Source organism: Miscanthus floridulus, chromosome 11 (assembly GCF_019320115.1).
Source record: "Miscanthus floridulus cultivar M001 chromosome 11, ASM1932011v1, whole genome shotgun sequence".
Lineage (NCBI taxonomy): Eukaryota > Viridiplantae > Streptophyta > Magnoliopsida > Poales > Poaceae > Miscanthus > Miscanthus floridulus.
Genome location: NC_089590.1, coordinates 66,591,396 through 66,608,558, shown reverse-complemented (window position 1 = coordinate 66,608,558; position 17,163 = coordinate 66,591,396). Strand labels below are relative to the sequence as shown.

The following is a 17,163-nucleotide window of genomic DNA, read 5'->3' as shown; positions in this document are numbered from 1 at the left end:
ATTCACTAGTCCATACAACCCAACTAGTTAGACTAATCACTATTTCTAGTTCATCAAAATAGGCCCTAAGTACATAGTTATTACTATACATCTAGATATATATTGTCTATATGTAAAATAAAAGCTATGTATCTAGAAAGATCAGAACAACTAAAATTTAGAATGTAGGTATAGTATTAAGTACTTCCTTCGTCACAAAAATATATTTCACTTTTAAAAATAAACTAATAAATATACAAAATAGTACTCTCTTCGTTTTAAATTATAAGATGTCTTGACCTTTTTTTAGATACATTATTTTTACTATGTATCTAGACATGGTGTATATCTAAATACATAGCAAAAGCCATGTATCTAAAAATCAAAACATCTTATAATCTGAAATGGGCAGAGTAATATTTAAATAGTTAATAAATATTAGATTATTAATAGTAGAATATTTTTTTAATAAATATATAGAAAAAAGATGTTGATTCTATCTTTTATAATCTACTTAAATCTAAGAAAAATGATTTTTTAAGAACGACATGTATATTTATTTTCAAAATAAATGAAGGAGGGAGTAACGTTACAGGCGCAGTCAAGATCCGAATATTCTGCGGTGCGAGGCGCCGTTAATAAATAGTCGGGCTCCCCAGCTGCTGCTGGTATTGAACTATGGAAGTATCCCGATGAAACGAACGGACCGCGAAAACAGATCTATGAGTGAGCAACTGAAGCGCGACTACGAGATCGGCGAGGAGATCGGCCGCGGGCGGTTCGGCGTGGTCCACCGCTGCGTCTCCCGCGCCACGGGCGAGCCCTTCGCCGTCAAGTCCGTGGACCGCTCCCTCCTCGCCGACGACCTGGACCGCGCGCTGGCCGAGCTGGAGCCCAAGCTGGCGCGGCTGGCGGGCAGCGAGGGCGACGAGAACCCGGGCGTCGTGCAGGTGCGCGACGTGTACGAGGACGACGCCTGGACGCACACCGTCATGGACCTCTGCACGGGGCCCGACCTGCTGGACTGGGTCCGGCTCGGGCGCGGCGCGCCTGTGCCGGAGCCCGACGCCGCGCGCGTCGTGGCGCAGCTCGCCGAGGCGCTTGCGGGCTGCCACCGCCGCGGCGTCGTCCACCGCGACGTCAAGCCCGACAACGTGCTCCTGGACCTGGACCCGGCCGGCGAGGCGCCCCCGCGGGTGCGGCTCGCGGACTTCGGCTCCGCCGCGTGGCTCGGCGGCGCCGAGGGGCTCGTGGGCACCCCGCACTACGTGGCTCCCGAGGTGGTGGCCGGCGGCGAGTACGGGGAGAAGGTGGACGTGTGGAGCGCCGGGGTGGTGATGTACGCGCTGCTCTCGGGCGGCGCGCTGCCCTTCGGCGGCGAGACGCCCGCGGACGTGTTCGCGGCCGTGCTGCGGGGCAGCCTCAGGTTTCCGCCCGCGCTGTTCGCCGGGGTCTCGCCGGCGGCCAAGGACCTGATGCGGCGGATGATGTGCCGCGACGTCTCGAGAAGGTTCTCCGCCGAGCAAGTCCTCAGTAAGTCGTCGGATCTATGCGTGATATATCTCGATTTCGTGCTGCTGCATTGAATATTTTCTAGTAGATTATTTTTGAAGCACAATCCAATTGGACGCTAGCACAGATCATGTGCCTTATCTGCCCTGCCGGCATCTCTCATCTAACATCCGCGGTTTCGTCGGAAAAAAAAATGCAGGGCACCCGTGGATCCAGAGCGGAGGGGGAGTCCGAGAGGAGGTGGTGCGGCCAACCTGAGGAGCCCCAGTCCATGTCGAACGAGACCTGAACCGATCGAGTATCATCGTCGCGATGCGGTGTGTTGTCCCCGACGAGTTCTGTGCAGACGCCTCTGTATATCCATCCAGCAAGTACGCGGCGGCCGCGGCGAGGAGTGTGGGGCTGGGGATCGTCGCTTAGCCGCGCGGCGGCGCCGGCGCCCGGGTGTGTGTGACGGTGACCTGGGCCGTTTTCCTCTTTTGCTTTTTGGGCCTTTTTCTGGCCGCCCTCTTTGCTTGAGAGTACAGTACGTAAAATGTAGTGCGACGATGATGTGTGCACGTCTGTGCATGTGTACAAATGAATAAGTACTACTAGTAGATTGGAGCTTTCTCGATAATCTGCTGATCAGTTTCGAACAAATTCTGATGATACGATGATAACATATCCGAGATAGGGTGAGTTGGTGACCCACTCCTTTATCGGTGGCCGCCCGTAGCCAGCCATTGCAAACGCTTTCATGCTTATCCGTTTCGTTACACTCGAGTGCAAATGAGATCGTCCGTTAGGTTGCTAAAATAACGAAGTGTTGGCAGCAGTGATGTACCTATTACCTTGTTCTCACCATGAAATGGTGGAACTGACACCGCGGAATCACTCAACCTCGATTGCTTAGGTTTGGTTACCTAGGCTGTAATACCTCTGTTTTTCCATCGGTTAGACAATCATCAGTGGGGTCTCGATGTCAGCCTCTAACATCCTCTCCCATTTCCACATCTCTAGCCTCCGTCCCCGCCCTGCAAAATTGCCCAGCTCCCCATTCAAGAAGGGGTAAGACTGTCTCCAACGGCTCACCTAAAGGGCGACCCATACCCAAAAACGGTGATGCACAGTGTTTTAGCCGGCTCCAACCGAAGACGCAGACGGAGTATGCATTTTGGGTACGAGGCCATCCGGGACGCTTATTTGCGTCCTCTTTCTCGAAGACGCAAAGTCTTCCGCGGCAGCGAGGTGACCGCCAGCGGGCACCGACGACGCGCACTCCTCTCCAAGCGCGGACGACGCGGACGCCGCGCGCCGCGCGCTCCTCTCCGGGCGCGGGGCTGGGGCTCGGTCCGCCGACGCGGTGGCCGTCCACCGGGCCAAGTACCGCGACGCGGCGGCGGAGGCGTGGCCGCTGCTGCGACGCGCGTGGGGCGGCGCTCACCAGATCTGCGCGCAGGGAGGGAGGGAGGCCGTGCAAGGGAGGGAGCTCGATGGCGAGGAGGGCCCGACGACGACGGCGAGGGCGGGCGGAGCTCGCCGGGGAGGGAAGTGGGCGGAGCTTGGCGGGGAGGGAGGCGGGCGGCGCTCGCCGGATCTGCGCGGCAGGGAGGGAGGGAGGCGGGCGGCGCTCGCCGGATCTACGCGCAGGGAGGGAGGGAGGCCGTGCAGGGGAGGGAGCTCGCCGGCAATGCAGGCCCGACGACGACGGCGAGGCGGGCTGTTGGAGAAGGAATGTTTTGGGTAGCTAACCTTTTTACTGTGCCGAACTCAAATCTGGGTATAGGTCGCTGATTTGGGGATCGGCCGTTGGAGATAGTCTAAGGGAGGACTGTGTTTACCTCCAATTTCTCGCCATCAACAAGGGGTGAGGGAGGAATGTGTGTACCTCCAATTTTTTGGGATGGATATATCAGGATTCTCAAACACACAGGAATAGAAAAATCACAGGATTAGTGTTGTACGAAACTTGCAATCTCACATGAATCTATAATGCAAGAAAATTTCTGATATAGCCTTTGGATAGAACATAAGAAAAATACAGGAACTAGAAGAGAGATAGGCACGGGAAATTTTCCATGAGGTTCAATCTCATGTTAGTTTTCTTCCAAAATTCCTATGTTTTCAAGTATTCCATGGCAATCCCTAGAAATTTCATAGAGTATAATCCTTTGTTCTAAAGAGAGGTGCATAGGAAACTTTCCTACAGAATTGAAATCCTCTAAAATTCCTATATGTTTCCGTTGATCCAAAGGAGGCCTAAAAGAGGAATATTTGTCTCTGAAGACGCTTTCGCAAACAACTGGACAAAATTATATATCCCACTTCGGCGACTATTCTTAAAAAGGCTCTACATATCCTGAGAACATTCCATCCTGATAAGCAACGCGGATAGAGACGGGAGGAAGCGATAAGAGGCGCTCTCCTACGCGCGTCGCGTGCCTTACCACCACCTTCCCGTGCTTGCCTCGTGATATTCGGTCCCGGCTACCCCCGCGTTCCTCACTCTAAAGTCTACGTAGAGGAATCCTGTGCCGTGGCCCTTACCGGACGGCATATCCTCGGTTTATCCGCCGGCCTCGCCTCCGGACGAACCGTACCACCGTCCACCGGCGCACCCAGCTGCTTCGATCCGCTTTGTTCAGAGCTTGCTTGGTTTGCAAGCGATCCGGCGGAATGGAATCCACACGAGAAGTTGGCAGTGGAATAAGCGGATAAGCCGGAGAAGATCCCCTCATTGGAAGCTTCAAGGCTCGCGCGCGAATCTCACTGGTCAGTGGTCATTGGTTGTGTGTTTGAGGGTGGTGGTTGCTTCATTGGTTGCGTCTGTGCTGACGTTTAAAAAGACCTGATACGAACTCTTCCTTATTGGCCTTCTCTTATCTGGACCATAGAGCATATATGTAGTGGGGGGAGAATGTGATACCTGTGCAGTTATATAGGCACCGATCCGCCATCGCCATGGGGACCCTCGAACTGTTTGGACCATCCATTCTACAGAGGCACCTTAAGATAGGGACAGTGCAGAACGGGTGGGCCAATTACATTTCTTTCTACGTCGTTACTAATTTTAAAATTGTACTATTAACCATTACACTTAAATAGTTCCAATAATTGGTAGTAATGTTAAAATCCATAATGATTAGTTATTACATTAGATATCCATCATTTTTTAATAATTTTTTGCTTGTCTGATTATAGAAATAATTATAAATTGTTAATTGTCTTCGTGCCAACGAAATCAGGTTTTGTCGAGTTTATGGTTTTATCTAATGGATTTTTTATTCTTAGAACAAAAAATTACAGACTACAGAAATTATAACGACGAACTAAAGCTGCAAGTTTAATATAAAAGTTACTCCCTCCGTCCAACAATAAAAGCACGTTTAGGATTCAAATGAAAATTACTGTAGATATGAAATTATATTTCTGCCCCTAGAAAGTGTAGCTGTCATTTCTTGCCGTACGAAGATTAGCAGTGCAGTTGGTGCGGCTGCCGCCTGGAGCCAGCAAACGAGTGGTGGAGAGCATTCCACGTAATTGAGCATTCAAGTTTTTTTTAATTTTCTCCATCGATGGTTCCAGAGTGGCATTTACGCTAGCACAGATCGTACGTACGGAGACCAGCACTGCTCCTCATCGAATCCCTTTATTTTGGGATTTTTTTTTAACTGTAAATGTGCAATTAAATTTGGACAGAGGGAGTATACAATAACTGTGAAAAAAAACTAGTAGAATTCAGATGTCCAAATTTTAGCAAGTACTCCGTACCATAAAAATAAACAAGGGCCACGGCGTTCCACCGGCACCATCCGGACAACAAGTACAGCCAGCCAGAGCCCAGAGACATGTTACCTACCTGCCCGCCACGTCCCGACGGGTACCGTCACATGGTGATGTCTCCTTTGTGCCGGCTGTTCAGTGTTTACTACTCGCGGTGTCGCGGCTGCACCTGCACCGTCGTGATCCACCGTGGCTGCATGTCCATGCCGGACGAGCAATTCTGCATAGACGTGTCGGTGGTGCTGCGTTCGTGGCCACCACCCACCAGTAAGATATGGGGCTGTGGTACGCTTCACTGCTGCTGCTGCTTTCCTACTCCGAGAGCACTAGCTGATGGGGATCCTCAGATAGCTGTAGGTTATCAGGAGCAAACTACAGAGAAATAAAATGAAGCTCTCCTCTGATAGAGTCTTTTCTTTCTCCATATTACTAGGTCATATCTTGGTCGCCCGACCAGATAAAGAGCGTTCTACTTACTTTATGGGAACTCAGCAACAAATCTATACTACTCTAGATTTGATTAAAAATAAAGCTGGATAATTTGTCCTGACCAACTGGGTAAAGATTTGGTGGGTGCATCTATTGCGCCTCGTGACTGATGGCGACCTTACACATACTTTAGGTCGTGGCAGAGTTTTTTTTTTGTTTATATCTCTCCCCTCAATCGCAAGATCTAATGCAATGGAGGATTTTGAAGTCATCCGTCCGCATGTTGCTCAAATTGCCGTACATCGCAAAGTCGGCCTGGAGAAGGCGTAGCCGCCAGCTGGTTAGGGCGCCGAGTACAACCCTTACAGCAGAGGCTGAACTATGGGTTTGAGTACACGGGCCCTGAAGACCCAGGTCGAGTCATCAAGGAAAGGCTACCTGAGGCGGAGTCGCTGGATCGACTGCAGCACATGTTTGCTCAGTTGAAAGAGCTACCCACGGCTAAGGACGAGTACTCCGCCGCAAACCCGCCACCAGATGTAAGTTTCCTGGGATATCCATGTTTAACTGATTAAGGGCGAGTATCGTAACTGATACTGTGTTGTGTCCATCTGCAGCATTTGGGGCGTAACTTCATGGATCTCCCTCCGCTACCACCGCCGCCACCAGCCAAGGACACCGGCGCTAGTGCTCGGAGTGCTGCAAGGGTTGGGGAGGAGTTGGCAGACTCCAAAGCCACCCTGACAGACATCCAGGGAGACCGGAGGCAGGGTGAGGAAGCTGGGAAGAAGCGAGCGCGAAGCCCGAGTGTGGAGTCAGAGGACTCCACGCCCTTGCAGAGAAGACCACGGAGAGCAACGCGGAAGCAAAGTGAGAGTACTCCTCGACAGCAGGGTAAGAGTTTGTTTCCTTCTTGGCTGCCTTGAAAAGTAGTCAGTCTGTTTAATAGTCTAGTGTGATGTCTGGTAACACAGAGCCGGCTGCCAGGGAGGTACTTGAGAATAGCATAGGCCCTGACGTGGTGGCCCAGATCAAGAGCCATCTCTTGGAGATACCGGATCTCGGGGATGACAGCGTGTCATTTGGGGGAGCAACCCCCCTTGCTTCAAGAAAGCTATCAGCTTTTAAAAAGATCCCTGAGATGTAAGTGTAATGATCATATAAATCTGTACTCTGGTATCTCTGTGTTATTAACTCTTCATGAACTGGATTGTTCAGCAAAGAGAATACGCTGCCACGCCATGATGCCAACCCCATGGTGCAGAAGGAGGCATCGACAGGCAACCTTGGAATGGATCCGGCGCTGAGCACAGCAGCTGCTGAGCCTGTTCCAAATGTGGAGGTACCGGGTAGCTCAGCTGTAACGGAGAGGCAGGCTACTCAGCTGGAGCAGCCGAGTAACACTCATCCGCGTCTGGAGTCGTATGCTCCTAGTCTGGGTCGAGCCAGGGAAGCGTGGAGTGTGGCCAGTTCGAAGGCCGCTGAGTTTGATTCCATTTTCAAGGTAAGTCGTATCCTTCTGATTATATAAGCATTGTTAGGCCCTCCACAGCGTGGTGCTTGAGTGACGCTAGAATAGGAGAGAGATGATTGAAGAGCCACTCCATACACTGCAGCCAGTGGTGCTAGTTCCAGAAAAATGAAGAGCGACGCAACTACTTGCTCCGGTGCCCAAACCGTAAAAAATCATTTCGTTGGCACCAAAGCAGCTCCGTGAGTCTTCTGTCCTGGCAGCTTTTGAGTACTTTTTTTCTTACAACGTGGGTCCCAGAGTGATGCCTCCTACTCTCTACACATTGCAGCAATTGGGAAGCGCTGCTAGTTGTACATGTGGGACCCGATCTTGTTGCTGGCTCCACTCCCACGCTGTGGAGGGCCTTAGTACCCGGTAACATTGAATAATGTTGGACGAGTAGCTTGCTGTTCAGGAGTTGGAAGTGAAGGCGTCAGAACAGGCGCAGTTGATACATGCCGACTTGGCTGCCAAGGTTGCCCGCTTGTAACAGCATCACTCTGAGGAGTTGGCTGCCGCGGAGCGCCGACGTGCCGAGTCGGTTCAGGGGCCGGGGTATCCGGGGAGATGTTGGACAGAGTTTCTTCTCCTTCTTGAATATCTGGTGCTTGAGGCATAGGGATATGAGGTGGTTGACCGGCCATAAAGACTTCCCTGGAGTGTCCTGTGGCCGAGTGCGTTCCAGATTCTGCAGTAGTCGCGCTGTCCAAGATCTCCGTAGAACCGTGATCGTCGTCAGCTGGAAGGGTACTGCCATCCTGGTAAGGCAGGAGTTCGACCATGCCGATTAGGCAAGATGGATCTGTTGACGAAGTACCGGGTCGAGCACCCGGCCAATGGACGATGCCTCCTTCAGGTGTGATTGATAGGACCAAACCCTTCTGGGCACCCGTAAGAGGGATCTCTTGCTTTGACTGCATGAGGTAGCCAATCGTATCTTGATAGATTGAAGCTGTATTCCTGAGTCCAAGTGGAAAACGACTCGGTTCTTCAGCTTGGACTTCAGATGGGATCTCCAACTCGGACAACTTGCTCGTGTCCGAGTGGGAGTCTTGGTTCTTGCTGGCCTCCCGTGTCCGAGTTGGATCGGAAAGCGAGAGGTGAGAAAACTTCTCGGTGAGTTGATCCAGCGTGGTCGTGGAGACAGCTGGAGAAGCCTGAGGCGCTGAGATCCCCATGAGACGACTTTGGAGCTTGCCATTATCGTCTGCCTTGCAGATCCAGGAGCCGAAGATGAAGGTAGTTCCCGCCGAGAAAATCATGATGTCGAGGTCCGACGAGCTCTCGATCGCGAAGTCGCCGAAAGCTCCTACCTGGCGCGTCAGCTATCGGTGTTTGGTGACTGGCAACTCGTCACGGGGTTACCCAGAACGATATTCGAAGAGCTTCGACGTACGCAAAACTCAACAATTAACGCAAAGAGACGAACGATTTATACTGGTTCGGACCATCTTGTCGAGTAATAGCCTTTATATCCAGTCGACGTGTAGCCTTTTACGTTGGATTGATTGGTATGGTTGTTAGGGTTACAAGAGGTGCATCATACCTCTCTTTATATAGAGGAGAGGGTAAGAGTGCGTAACTAGTCTTACAGTTAGAATAGAAGAGTCGTAGTCCTGTTACAGAATCTAACTTTCTTAGTACACTGACTAGGTTGATTTTGATAGCCTGAAGTTCACGCCACCTTGTCTCGCGTCCTTTAGCAGATCGTAGGCCAGCTCAGGGCGCATCCGAGTAGTAACCCCTGGACCCTGGTCCATCACCGTCTCCAGCATGCTCCCGGACGTCGATGACTCGCTGCAAGTTCCCGAGCTGGTTTTTTAGCGCCGACTCCATTATCGTGGTCTCGACACGGTATCGCAAGTCTACATCAAGTGGTCCGGCCTCGATGCATCGCTCGTGACCTGGGAGGACGAAGAAGCTCTGCGCCAGCTTTTCCCAGCTGCTCCGGCATGGAGACATGCCGCTACACAAGGGGAAGGGGATGTCATCGCCCCACATCTCGGCCCAACACCAGAGAAGCCCAGACCAAGGCGTAGCAGAAGGGCCCGAGCCAGAAGCTCCCGTGTGAGCGGCCCAGAATGGGTCTGAACCCGTTGTGACACCGAGAGGAGTGATATTTAGGCAGCTGGAGAGGAGAGAGGAAATCATCGAACATGTATTAACTAAATTCGTTCCTTGCTAAGGAAGAAGAGCTCCTCTGTAACCAGACCACTTTGGTCGGCGATCCCACCTTCTTCTCCGTTCGCAGTCCGATCAACCGGGCTGTTAACACAGATTCATGGAGGCACTCCCTCCTAGAATGCAATATATGCCATGTTCGCTTGGCTGAAAAGCCATGGCTGAAAGTACCGTTGGCTGATTTGTTATAAGAGAAAAATACTGTTCGTTGGCTGAAAAAGTACGGCTTATAAGCCAAGCGAACACGGCGATAGTCAAGTGTGTATGGGCCATGCATCGGGATTGTTGAGCACGTGTGCAGAGTTCACGAACTAAGGGGATCGTTGGTGATGTGATCTCTACCACGTGACGATTTGACACGGGTCGTGGTGAACCTTTGGGCTATCTGGTACACGAGCGAGGAAGGCGATGAAGATTAGTGTTGATGTATGCGCACGAGTCGACGATGGTGGTAGTGGCGGAGCTGGTTAATTTTGACGTTTAGGGCCACTATCCAAGTGTGTAGACCACCTGCGTCAAGTCGTATATTGGCACCTGCAGCAGATCCTCCAGTTGTTCGCGGGTGCGTCGGGCCTAGTCACCAACATCGACAAATGCGTTGCGACGCCGATTCAGTGCACCGATGAGATGGTTAACTTGGTGCAGCAGGTGTTCCCGTGTATCGTCGCGCCTTTCTCGTGCAAGTACCTGGGTATACCTCTGTCGCTCACCAGCTTGAAACGCGCTGATGAGCAGGCGCTTGTGGACTCGGTGGCGGCCAGAATTCCCACTTGGAAGTCCGGGTTGCTCACTCACACTGGCCAGGTGTTGCTCACCAAGGTCACTCTGTCCGCAATTCCGGTGCACCTGAGCACCGCGTGCTGCCTTTCGTCGAGGGCAGTTGCACAGATTGATAAGCGTCGCCGGGCGTTCCTTTGGGCTAGTACCGAGTCCGTCTCCGGAGGCAAATGCAAGGTTGCCTGGACAATGGTATGCAGGCCGACGTCTCTCGGTGGGTTGGGCATTCTGGATCTTCGTTTCTTCGGTCTCGCTCTACGCCTGCGCTGGGAATGGTTGGCTAGGTCTGAGCCAGAACGTGGCTGGACGATGCTGCCTCCCAGGTCGGAGAAGCAAGTTGCCGCGATGAGCGCGGTTAGCATGTCCGTCGTTCTGGGGGACGGGAGCTCGGCGAAGCTGTGGACTGACTGCTGGGCACCGGTTGGACCGCTATGTTTTTTTGGCACCGGAGCTGTTTGCGGCCATCTCCAGAGCCGGAAAACGGAGGACGGTGAAGGATGGCTTGTTCCAGCGCCGCTGGGCGCGCTCACCACGCAGGTGTTTTGCCAGTACCTGCGTGTTTGGCGGCTGCTGAGCAATGTGGAACTCGACCCGTTGGCGTCTGATCGCTTTGTCTGGAAGTGGTCGCCGGACGGCAAGTACGCCGCGTCGTTCGCGTACCATACTTTCTTCGTCGGCGCGGGGTCGCTGCCGGGCGCAAGAGAAGTCTGGCGGGTGAAGGCGCCGCCGCACGTGAAGTTTTTCTTCTGGCTGGTACTACATCGCAGGTTGTGGACCGCGGAACGTCGTATGCGCCACGGACTGCAGGACACTGATGTCTGCGCGCTCTGTGATCAGGAGAGCGAAACCGGGGATCACCTCTTCCTCGGCTGTGTGGTGGCCCGTGAGCTCTGGTTCAGGCTCCTCAGTCTAGTCAGCCTTGTCGGCGGTCGGCGCTACTTTGGTCGACTGGTGGCTCCTGGAACGCCAACGACTTTCCGCAGATGCACGCCCGGCTTTCGATACGCTTGTGCTCCTTGTCTCCTGGACACTATGGCTCGAGCGGAACAAGAGGACCTTCCAGGGCACATCGGCTAGCGTCCTGGATCTCTACCGCGCGGTGATTAGAGAGGCTGAGATTTGGGTGGAGGCAGGGTTTAGGACCCTTGCTGTAGCTTGCCCGATTTGGTCGCACAATCCTGAGCTCGATGTAATACAACGCTCCGGAACCCAGTAGCTAGGTTTGCTCGGCCTCTCGTGATGGCTCCTCGCCACCACGATTGTTCCGCTTTGTAACGTTTGTTTACACAACTTCCTCTTAATGAAAAACGGGCATATATGTCCAATCGAGAAAAAAACATAATGGCAGATCACAAAAGTAGCCCATAGAATGCATAATCCAAGATACAATTCCAACTTGAATCATCCAGGAACATATGTTACAATGAAAAAAAAACCAACTATCCATGCTATTTGCATAGATCACCTAGCTAGTTATTATAATAATGGATAATACATAGTTAAGTGCACAAATTATGTAAAGACTTGAATAATTTTTTTAAAAAAAGTTATTCAACACAGTTACACACATTTTTACATAGCATCCCAATTAGCACATGCTGGGGATTATTGTTGCAGGTCTCACAAAGGCTAGCTGGGTTGAATAATAGGAAAAAAAAAGTACACAAAACAATATATAGTAGATTACAGATTCGTAGCTACAGACATGTTGTTACCGTTACATCCAGAACTGCGAAAATACTTTCAGATAGACAACTCATCTAGCAAATGAGGAAATATCCCGTCATGTATAAATTTTGATGGAGCACAAAGTATGTTTTTTCTTGGCCTCACCTCGCATGATACCAGCTTGCTGGGTTCATTGGAAGGATCTCACCTTCCTGTGTATGGTACCCACTAGTATTATCTTCTAGTAATTCTAGGTGGGCAGACGGTGTCCCACCAAGAAGCAGTGCCGGTCCTATTATTTTAAGGGCCTTCCGGCGATCTTGTCGTAACGGCCCCTCTTGACCAGGTATAAAATTTTATAATATATAGGCGCTAATTTATTTGCAAAACGAAAGCAAATTCAATAACATATTTTTAATTTAACATGTCTGATAATTATCGAGGAACAATATAGATTAAGGAATATATTTGTAAATGTATGATAATTATTGTGGAATAATGTAGATTAAAAAAATAATATATTCGTTTTCTTTTTTCACCCATGACAAATGTTTCTTAGGTAACATTATAAAATTCTAACATGTAAATTAAAAGAAAAATATGACTATATGGGTACAAAGTACTAGAAGTCTGGAATACTATACAAATAATTAATTTAGATTAAAAATAAAAAGGGAAAAAATACCTTGGGCCTAAACAATTAATCGGTGATCGCAATTCATAAGAAGCAAAGAATCAAGATGTCGTCGTTGTGGAGCCCTACCTGGTCGCCGTCCTCGTGCGTCGTGTCCGTGTCTCCGGTAGTCTAGCTCTTCGCGGCGGCGCGGCTCACCAGCTCCGCGCGTGTAAGGCGCACGTCCCGAACTCATGATCAGAGTGTGTTGTGTGTAGCGTGACTCCTCGCCTCCTCTCTACCCGAAGGCGTGGGGAAAGAAAACTAGGAAAGAAATGTCAATGTTGTCTTTTTGGACCGTCTAGTCAGTTCTATGTCTCTCTTCTTATTAGTTTGCTAATGCCTAATGGACTATAGGACCTGAGAGTTTGTATACCTGGGCTTGGACCCCTTCTCCGCTTGGGCCCTCGGCCGTCGCACCTCGTGGCCTACCCTTAGGGCCGGCACTGCCAAGAAGGCTTTGATTCTCCACCTCTGCTTCAAGCTGTGCCCAAGGATGCAGCGAAAGCTTCCTCAATCTGCCAAGCTCGTCGGCTGTCTCTTTCATGGATGGTCTATTGCTGCCGCACATGTCCAAGCATTGCTTGGCTAGCTCTGCAAGCCCTCTGATCAATTCAGGGCTCTCATGCCCCTTTATGTGGCTTGGCAAGACAGCGTCAAGACTGTTCTCCTTCATAGCTATAAGGAAATTCGACGACAGGCTTCTGTATGTCTCAGGCCCGTCTAGTTAAGAATAACGCCGAAACTGTAAACATCGCTTTTATCTGTCAGTTGGCATATCTGCATGTATTCAGGGTCTAGATAGCCACAGGTTCCTTGAACCATTGTAACATACTGATCTTCGTCGGATGGGGCTAGTACAGAGGCTCCAAAGTCTGACACTTTTGCCATGTAGTTGTCATCAAGAAGGATGTTGGCGGTCTTCACATCACCGTGGATGATCGGGGGAGATGCGTACGAGTGCAAGAAGTTAAGCCCGTCGGCTGCTTCATGAACAATCCTTAGTAGAGTGCTGAAAGAAATTTGCAATGCTTGGTCCTTCCCATGGATAAGGTCAAACAATGTCCCATTTGGGATAAATTCATACACTAGCATCGGAACCTCCACCTCAAGGCAGCATCCCACTAGTTCGACAATGTTCTTATGATTGATCTGGGAGAGTATTAACATTTCTTGGCCAAATTCTTTCTTTTGCCTTTCATCAATCAGCGCACATCGCTTGATCGCAATAGGCATGTTGTCCTTAACTATCCCTTTGTAGACTGTCCCATGGCCTCCCTTACCAATTATTCTATTCTTATCATAGTTATTTGTGGCTTGTATAAGTTCAGCAAGACCTTTCTCTGACTTCATCCTCTCAAAGAGAATCATGCCTCCAAGTTCGCGGAAATGCTCTTGCTTGACTTTGGTCAATTTTCTCTTTTGGAGGATCATGTATCCAGCAAATGAGAATCATGAGAACGGAGAAGCCGGTTGTAACTCCTGCACAATAGCATTAGTCAAAATCATCATTGTTAGGAAACTCCTGCACCAGTCAGCAATTCTTAAGCTCTCCTTTGGAGTTCCGATAGGAATTACTAATTAATTTTACATAAATGGGAACACCTTTAATAATCTAACTAACTGATAACGAATAACCATACCTATTATTAGGTGGGTATCAGGATCACATGTTTTGTTTTTCTCTGAAAACTTCCTTCCTAGTTGACAAGAACACCAATATCCTGGTACCGTGTTGTGGCAAATGCCACCCGAAGGGCATGGGTTGTCATCACATTCATTTACATCTGCGGTAAGATGAGCAAAGAAATTAGTACTGGATGTTAGGAAATAGATGAAGGATAGCGTGCGCGCCCATGTAACATCCGAAATCAAGTTGAATCAGTACCTTGGCATCCATCTAGAAGATAAGGTTTGCCTTGATACCCTTTGTTGCAATTGCACATGTACCCTGGTCCGTTGGTGGAGTTCACACACTCACTGTTGCTGCTAAGGCACGCATAAGTGCCCGTCTCGTTCCGCTTGGCTCCTCACATGACACCGTCGTCCCATTTCTTATCGCCCAGTCAAGCACCGTGGGTGCGCGCCCAGCATTGGTGTCGTTGAACCTGGTTGTGCTAATGTACGCGGTGCTGAAGTTGAATGCCGTCGCCTCCATAAGCACGGCGTAGCTGCACCTGCTGAAGTGCGAGATTTGGCTTGTGTTGAAACGGCTGTCGAAGTTGACATTGTAGTAGTCCATGTCCCTAGGTCTGCTTGTCTGGCAGCACCCCATGCCCGAGCAGAAGCCATCCGTTAGATCCGACAGGTCGCCACATGTCGAGACGCAGCCGCTCTGTCCTGCTGACGTCGTAGATGTAGGCGAGGGTGTGCTGCAACCAACGATGGTGGTGAACTTGTCGCGGACATCTGAGAAGCGGTAGGAGGTGTTGGTTGCATGGGATCGGAGCGAGGGGCGGCCTCCGCGGGCCTCGGCACAGCCTCCACGGTGGTGCGATGGTTTTTTTTATGTTTTTTTTTACGAAAATGGGTATCACTGCAGGATGAGCAACATATAATTAAACGTCGTGGACATCATTGTCCATTACCCACTATTAGATCAAAATCCGACAGTGAAAACTAGTTTTGAAGCGACAGTGATTGACAATTATGGCATAGTGGCAGTAGCCAAATAACAAAGCTACCGTAGACGTTGCAGAAACTGTTGAGTTGATCTTAGACAATGGTCACATGACCGAGTCGAGAGGGGTGACGCCCCACGTACCGTCCCAACTGGGAACTCTAACAAACCTTTGGTGCACCCTCCTCCGGGATGCACAACATGTTAATAAAATAAAAGGTCCCAGTAAGCCTCACGGTGGATCAACATTCCTGTGAGCATTGCCTCTGCTCTATCATTGTCGCCGCCACCACAAAGTACATCGCAGGTACCGATTTTTTTTTTTTGGCCCGTTTTTTGAAAGTTTTTCACAAATATGCTCCTAGAGGTATGCTTTCAAAATCTGGACCCTTAGCTCGGCGCCATCGTTGGTGGCGCCGAGGTTACACGTCTCGGCGCCAAAGGGTTTGGCGCCTAGGTCGGGGCCACGTTGGCGGCGTGGACGCTGACCTGGCAGCCAGCTTGGCGTCGTGGATCTTGGCGCCAAGCTTGGCGCCGAAGATCTTGGCGCCGAGGTGGTGTTTTAACCTGACTCCCAACCTTGCCGCCCTAGCTTTCTTCTTCTTCTTTCTTCTCCCTCTCGCCTTTTTTCTCTCCCCACTTCGTTCTACCTCACGAATCAGCATATTGGACCTTGGAAACTTTGGTTTGATCCGTAGATCTTTGAGAGCAAGGTATCCTCGCTCCCTCCTAGTTTTTTTCACGTCGATTCGGTATATATTAGTCGGATTTTTTTAACTTAAGAATCATCATTACTTAGGGTTTCATTGAATTTTAATATTTATATTATACAACCGTAGGATGCCAAGACATGAAAAAGCTAGCAAACCAAGATAACATCAGCGCACGTTGTTATGTTGTGGGTTCATTGTTGTGGATCAAATGGAAAACCCTAGGTGTAGGGTTTAATGTTAATTGCTTTTAGTTCTTAGAACGAAAATGGCTAAATTGTAGTTATGGCCGGATGACCGGAAATGCCTTCGACCCATTGCCTCTGTCTAGTGGTGTTCCAGTGCCCATGTGCTTTTGCGGCGATCCTTGCAACGTAGCCAAGTCCGATGAAGAGGACACATATATGCAGAGGTATTGGATGTGTTCCAATTTTGCGTTTGAGCTACACTTCGTCAGCGCCGCATTAACAAGATGGTGAGGAATTGATGTTGTGTAATAATTATTTTGTGTCATATGACATCTTGCATGATTTTTTTGTTTTGTAACAATTGCATTTGTTGCAGACCCCTCCACCGCTCTGTGATTTTGAGTAGTGGATCGACACTGAGATCGAGCCTGAAGACAAGGAATGGATGCAGAAACTATTGCGGTGGGAGGCAGAGGACAAGGAGATGGTGGAGAAGAGACGTAGAGAGGAGGCTGCAGAAAAGGAGCACAAGGAAGATGAGGAAAGGAGGCGTGTTGCTACATACAGGGAGGAGAGGGAGAAGAAGCTTGAGCGTGCACGCCGAGCGAAAGCAGCGATGGAGGAGAATCCCGATGCCCTGAGAAAGAGAAAGTGGTCTCATTGCACTCAGTAGTCTCCATTACTTACAAGTTCTATGGTTTATTCATGAACAATGTTGCCTACTTTTGGATTTTTCATTGTGTTGTCATGTAATGCACTTTAAGTATGGGCATGCTTAGGTCATGTATTGCGTTATTTAGTTTGTCGGCACGTACTTCTAGTATTATTGTGTTGTTTAATGTGTCATAGTATTGGACTTTTCATTATGTAGTGGTTTTATTATTTGTGGTCATAATATTCAGTTTAATATTGCGGACGTAGTGAAATATAATCACGTGCTGCAAACAAAATCTAACGAAGTAGGGTATTATATAATTCAACACACACAACACATGAAATGGCATGTGATAACATGTACCGAACTAGGGTATAGAGGTTCTGAACTAAACCTAACATGCCTTAGGTAATTGAAGCGAACAACAAGCACACAAAATGGCATGTGCGAACATGTACCAAACAAGGGTACATAGTTTCTTCGACTAAACCTA

General features: G+C 49.7%; 2 protein-coding genes and 1 pseudogene across 4 annotated transcripts; 2 read left to right on the top strand and 1 right to left on the bottom strand.

Annotated features, from left to right (window-relative positions):
- The first annotated feature begins 658 nt into the window (after positions 1-658).
- On the top strand, positions 659-2,110 carry LOC136493291 (phosphoenolpyruvate carboxylase kinase 2-like). The gene is made up of 2 exons (XM_066489359.1): positions 659-1,512; positions 1,691-2,110. Exons 1-2 carry the CDS (start codon positions 672-674, stop codon positions 1,747-1,749), a joined length of 900 nt encoding a protein of 299 aa, XP_066345456.1. The 5' UTR covers positions 659-671; the 3' UTR covers positions 1,750-2,110.
- A 3,855-nt stretch (positions 2,111-5,965) lies between these two features.
- On the top strand, positions 5,966-16,840 carry LOC136493290 (uncharacterized). Of its 3 annotated transcripts, none has more exons than XM_066489358.1 (5): positions 5,966-6,224; positions 6,303-6,579; positions 6,660-6,828; positions 6,904-7,189; positions 16,392-16,840. In XM_066489358.1, exons 1-5 carry the CDS (start codon positions 6,156-6,158, stop codon positions 16,419-16,421), a joined length of 831 nt encoding a protein of 276 aa, XP_066345455.1. In that variant the 5' UTR covers positions 5,966-6,155; the 3' UTR covers positions 16,422-16,840. The 3 variants fall into 3 exon arrangements, with proteins under 3 accessions (XP_066345455.1, XP_066345454.1, XP_066345453.1); XM_066489357.1 differs by lacking the exon at positions 16,392-16,840 and adding an exon at positions 12,855-13,004; XM_066489356.1 differs by lacking the exon at positions 16,392-16,840 and adding an exon at positions 8,905-9,116.
- LOC136493826 (wall-associated receptor kinase 5-like) lies at positions 13,983-15,782 on the bottom strand (annotated as a pseudogene).
- Positions 16,841-17,163: the final 323 nt, after the last annotated feature.

What these genes read in the sequence shown, in the direction of transcription:
- LOC136493291 (XM_066489359.1), top strand. Translation starts at nt 672, where the DNA reads ATGAAACGAACGGACCGCGAAAACAGATCTATGAGTGAGCAACTGAAG. An exon ending in CTCCGCCGAGCAAGTCCTCA is followed by an intron (nt 1,513 to 1,690) that starts GTAAGTCGTCGG and finishes AAAAAAATGCAG; the next exon opens with GGCACCCGTGGATCCAGAGC.
- LOC136493290 (XM_066489356.1), top strand. Translation starts at nt 6,156, where the DNA reads ATGTTTGCTCAGTTGAAAGAGCTACCCACGGCTAAGGACGAGTACTCC. An exon ending in CCGCAAACCCGCCACCAGAT is followed by an intron (nt 6,225 to 6,302) that starts GTAAGTTTCCTG and finishes GTCCATCTGCAG; the next exon opens with CATTTGGGGCGTAACTTCAT. An exon ending in AGTTTGATTCCATTTTCAAG is followed by an intron (nt 7,190 to 8,904) that starts GTAAGTCGTATC and finishes GTCCTTTAGCAG; the next exon opens with ATCGTAGGCCAGCTCAGGGC.